General features: G+C 26.0%; 1 protein-coding gene across 1 annotated transcript; it reads left to right on the top strand.

The window, feature by feature from the left end:
* The first annotated feature begins 561 nt into the window (after nucleotides 1-561).
* Nucleotides 562-3,387, top strand: LOC109818765 (putative transmembrane ascorbate ferrireductase 3). The gene is made up of 4 exons (XM_020384292.3): nucleotides 562-765; nucleotides 1,790-1,838; nucleotides 1,929-2,128; nucleotides 3,040-3,387. Exons 1-4 carry the CDS (start codon nucleotides 634-636, stop codon nucleotides 3,292-3,294), a joined length of 636 nt encoding a protein of 211 aa, XP_020239881.1. The 5' UTR covers nucleotides 562-633; the 3' UTR covers nucleotides 3,295-3,387.
* Nucleotides 3,388-4,242: the final 855 nt, after the last annotated feature.

Genomic DNA, 4,242 nt, shown 5'->3' with positions numbered 1-4,242 from the left:
TAATAGTAACTTAAGGACTGGTAAAACTTAATTATTTGTTTCTTGTCTGAGTTAGATTGAAAAATAATATCTTAAAAAAAAAAAAGAAATAAATTACCATAGAACAGAAAATGCAAATTCACCAAGAATAACTTTAATTTGCTGGTTGAAGTTGCATCCCCTCATTCTTTTCTTTGCTTTCATAGGATCATATGCATTTCGTAAATGTAAAAGTTGTTTGGAATGTTGTATGGAACATATAGCATCAACGAAGTTCATGATTCTATTCCTTTCTTTTTATTCCAGTTTTAATAAGTTTCATGACAACTCAATCTTAAAACGCACATAAATTAAAAAACGCGAATCCCATTGTTGAATTGAAATCCATAATTGAGTGAATTGGATTCGGTGTGTACTTACCATAATAACACTAAGAATATATGCCTAAACATGTTGTGTACAAGTAAAATCAATTAATTGGCTTATTTTTAACGACTAAGGTTATGCTTGCTGAATTCCTAAGTTTCTTTTCGAAAACTAAGAAAACAAGTAATGCTTCCTCTCTAATATTTTATCCTCGTTAATTTCCTCTAAACCACACAAGAGCAACACTATTAATACATGATCACTTGCTAGTTTCTCTTGCATTCCACGATGGGTTCATTAGGTATCTCAGGTTTGGCACACTTGTTTGGTGTCTTAGCCTTCATCCTCTTGCTTGTTTGGTTGTTGCATTACCGCGAAGGAATTGAATATGATTCAGACAACGGATTTCGTGTCTTCAATGTAATATTAATCCTTTCCTCTTTCCCCTTTTTTTTTATTATAAATAATACTTACATAATTATTGTTATTGTTTCTATTATAACATCACAATCACTGTGGACCATTGCAGTTATCATCACTTTTCTTATCACTTATGAAAACGACATCTATTTGAATAATAATAATTGTGATGATATACCAATGATAAATGTAAAAATTAATGATTTAAGAGTTGTTCACTTTTTTTAAGTCATTTACTAAGTTTTATTTTTATTTTTAACTACAAAATATTTTTTCAATTTTCTCAATTAGCATTTTTAATATTGTACTTTTTTCTCTTTATAAGTGAATTTTACACATTACTCTTCTAAAAAAAAAATTTCTCTCGGTTCAAACTATTCTCCTTTATCTTTATCAATATTCTTGATTTTACTAACTATTTATTTCTTTCTATTTATTGTCTTTTATCCCTAGCTATCTCTATATTCAATTTTAATAGCTCCTTTTAAAAAATATTAAAGGTTTAAATATATTTTTAGTCCCTTAAATTTAGGATAAATATATTTTGTCTTTGTAATTGCAAAAAAATTTATTTTAGTCCTTGTAATTTCAAAAAATCTTATTTTAATCTTTATATTCAAATTTTGTTAAGAATTTTATTAAATATTATTGCATAAAATCTACTTATTAGTATTCCTATTAGTGAAAATATCACATATTCAATTCGGTTAATATTGGTGATTGTCTTAATTAATCGTTTTTAAATATGTTATTAGTGATCTAAGGGACTAAAACAAGATTTTTAAAAATTAAAAGGGACTAAAAATAATAATTTTAAATTTGAAGAACAAAAATAAATTTATCTTAAATTTGAATACTTTAAACATATTTAACCTAATATTAAATTAAAGCAATTTTGTTTTTCTCATATGAAGTGTGAGGTGTTAATTATCTTGTCTTGTCCCCATTACACAAAATTTGTGTACCTCGCTCACCTGATACATATAAAACAAAAGCATATAATGTTAAATTCACGTGCATGCAGGTTCATCCATTATTAATGTACTCGGGGTTCATTTTCCTTGCTGGTGAAGGTATCTGCTAATAAATTAACTAGATTGTTCCCTTTCTATTTAAATGCAAATTAATAAAATTATTCATTGTTGTTATTTAAAATGAAACAGGTATGATGGCATTCCAAACGATACCAAGCGAAAGGAGAGTGAGGAAGTTTGTTCACATGGCATTGCATTTGATTGCTATAATTCTTGGTGTTGTTGGTTTGTGTGCCGTTTTCAAGTTCCATGATATGTCTCACATTCCCCACCTTTACACCCTCCATTCATGGATTGGCATTGCCACCTTCTGCTTCTTTGGATTGCAGGTATCATCTATACATTCTTTTAATTTATATCAGTGTTAAAATTATATTTAATCACTGAAATCACCTTCTATAAATAATGTTAATTAATTAATTTTTATTCATCAGTTTTTTTGAAACGTCACTCAAATTATGCTCATGAGAAAAACATTAAATATAATTATTAACTACAACTCAATTGATTACATTAGTATTATACATGAATTATTATAATTTCTTAATTTAATGCCAGTGGGCATTCTCATTTTAAAGAAAAGAAAAACTAGAAAAAGTTGGGTGAAAGATTATTTTAGTACCAATAATCGTTAGATATGGCAATGTAAAATATATTTTACAAGTATTAAAATAATTTACCTACTCAATGGATCATGATCATGATCAGGGGAGGAGCCCAGCATGTCCCCATTTTTTAAGATGTATCAAACTTAAATTAAAAATATTTTTTCCTTAAAATTTATTGATAAATGAAACTTATATTATGTTTAGTTTATATTTAAGATAAAATAAAGAGAAAAAAAAATATATATATATATATATATCTGATGTTAAAAAAGAGATAAATAAATATATCATTAAAAAAGAAAAATTAAAAATATAAATAATAATAAATTATTTATGATGTTAAAATATATACATATAAGTGTTAAAAACAAATTTGACCTTTCTCAGGCCAAATTTTTAGCTAGTGGTTCAAAACTCATATATGAACCATTCTATATAACAACTGGCTAGTCTTTATAAAATTAGACTTGATTTCTTAAATAAAGTTTTATGATTGAAAGAAATTTTTTTTTTATTAAAAATAGTTAATGAGGTTCTCACATGTGCTTTAGCCCTATATGTATACTATTGCCTTTAAGGACTAGCCTGATTAGTGATTACCTGCACTTTTGATGATGGATTGTTGATTGCAGTGGCTCTTTGGTTTTGGTGTGTTCATGCTTCAAGGAGCTTCACCTGCTACAAGGGCAAAAGTGCTACCATGGCACAAAGTTTTTGGAAGAGCACTGTTGTTCTTGGCAGTATGTGCTGCAGAAACAGGACTTATGGAGAAGCACAGTTTCTTACAACTGAAGCCATATCAGAGAGAGTCTTATTTGGTCAACTTCACGGGCCTTGCCATTCTCTTGTTTGGAGCTTTTGTAAACTTTTCTATTGTCATATCTTAGTTTCCCACTCATTCATCATAAATTATTTGGATTCTTTTATCTTTCTTATTCTTTATTCATTGTGTTAAGCAAATTATAAATCATTTTATCCCATGTTATTTGTCTTCCGAGGTAAACTGCATGTCTTAAAAAAACTTATCAACCAAATTTTAAGTAATAGAAAGTTAAGAAAGAGAGTAAATTGGTTTAATTTGAAATTTGATAAACGTTTAGCTCAACCAAATTTAGGGGAGAAAATCACATTCAACCCAAATTAAAGAAATCTAGCATGTAATGAGCTGTGTTTTGTAAAATTAGTTTATAAGCAGGATTGGCACAAGAATAAGTTTAATGAAGTTCTTGCTTTAGATTCCCTTAAAAATATTATATAAATATTGATATAATTTTTTTAAAGTTGTATTATTTAAAAGTTATTTTTTACATTATTAAAAATTTACTTTAAAAAGTTTATCTATAAAAGATATACAAATATAATTATTTTTTAAGTTTCATCTCTACAATTTATTTTTATTAAAAGATGTTATTATTAATTTTAAAAAAGTTTCACTTTAAGATTTGTTTTAGACTTAATAATATATTAGACCAATCCTATTTATAAGTTAGCTGAAAACAGTTAAAAGTTGGAAGCTAGAAAAGGTTAAAATCTTATAAATTAGCTTGTTGAATTAAAAGTATTTTTTTATATAAATTAAAAGTATTTCATAAAACTATTATCTTATAAGCTAACTGATAAATATAAAATGATGATATAAAATAATTTTTATGATGAGAGTGAAAGAACCACAAATATAGAAAAAATAGTTTCTAAATTTAAATAGATAAAAAGGATTTAAAAGCAAATTAATAAGGATAAAAAGGAGAAAGAAAAAAAATCCTAAAAATTTATAAGTTATAAACTACTTCAATTAACTTATAAAATAAGCTATAAGCTCCTAAAATAAGTTCATA

This window comes from Cajanus cajan, chromosome 11, assembly GCF_000230855.2.
Source record: "Cajanus cajan strain Asha chromosome 11, NIPB_CcT2T_4, whole genome shotgun sequence".
Taxonomy (NCBI): Eukaryota; Viridiplantae; Streptophyta; class Magnoliopsida; order Fabales; family Fabaceae; genus Cajanus; species Cajanus cajan.
This window is presented reverse-complemented; position numbering and strand designations above follow the sequence as displayed.

Excerpts from the sequence above, each read along its gene's own strand:
- LOC109818765 (XM_020384292.3), top strand. The coding sequence starts at position 634 with ATGGGTTCATTAGGTATCTCAGGTTTGGCACACTTGTTTGGTGTCTTA. Across the intron at positions 766-1,789 it reads ACGGATTTCGTGTCTTCAAT|GTTCATCCATTATTAATGTA; the intron begins GTAATATTAATC and ends ACGTGCATGCAG. Across the intron at positions 1,839-1,928 it reads CATTTTCCTTGCTGGTGAAG|GTATGATGGCATTCCAAACG; the intron begins GTATCTGCTAAT and ends AAAATGAAACAG.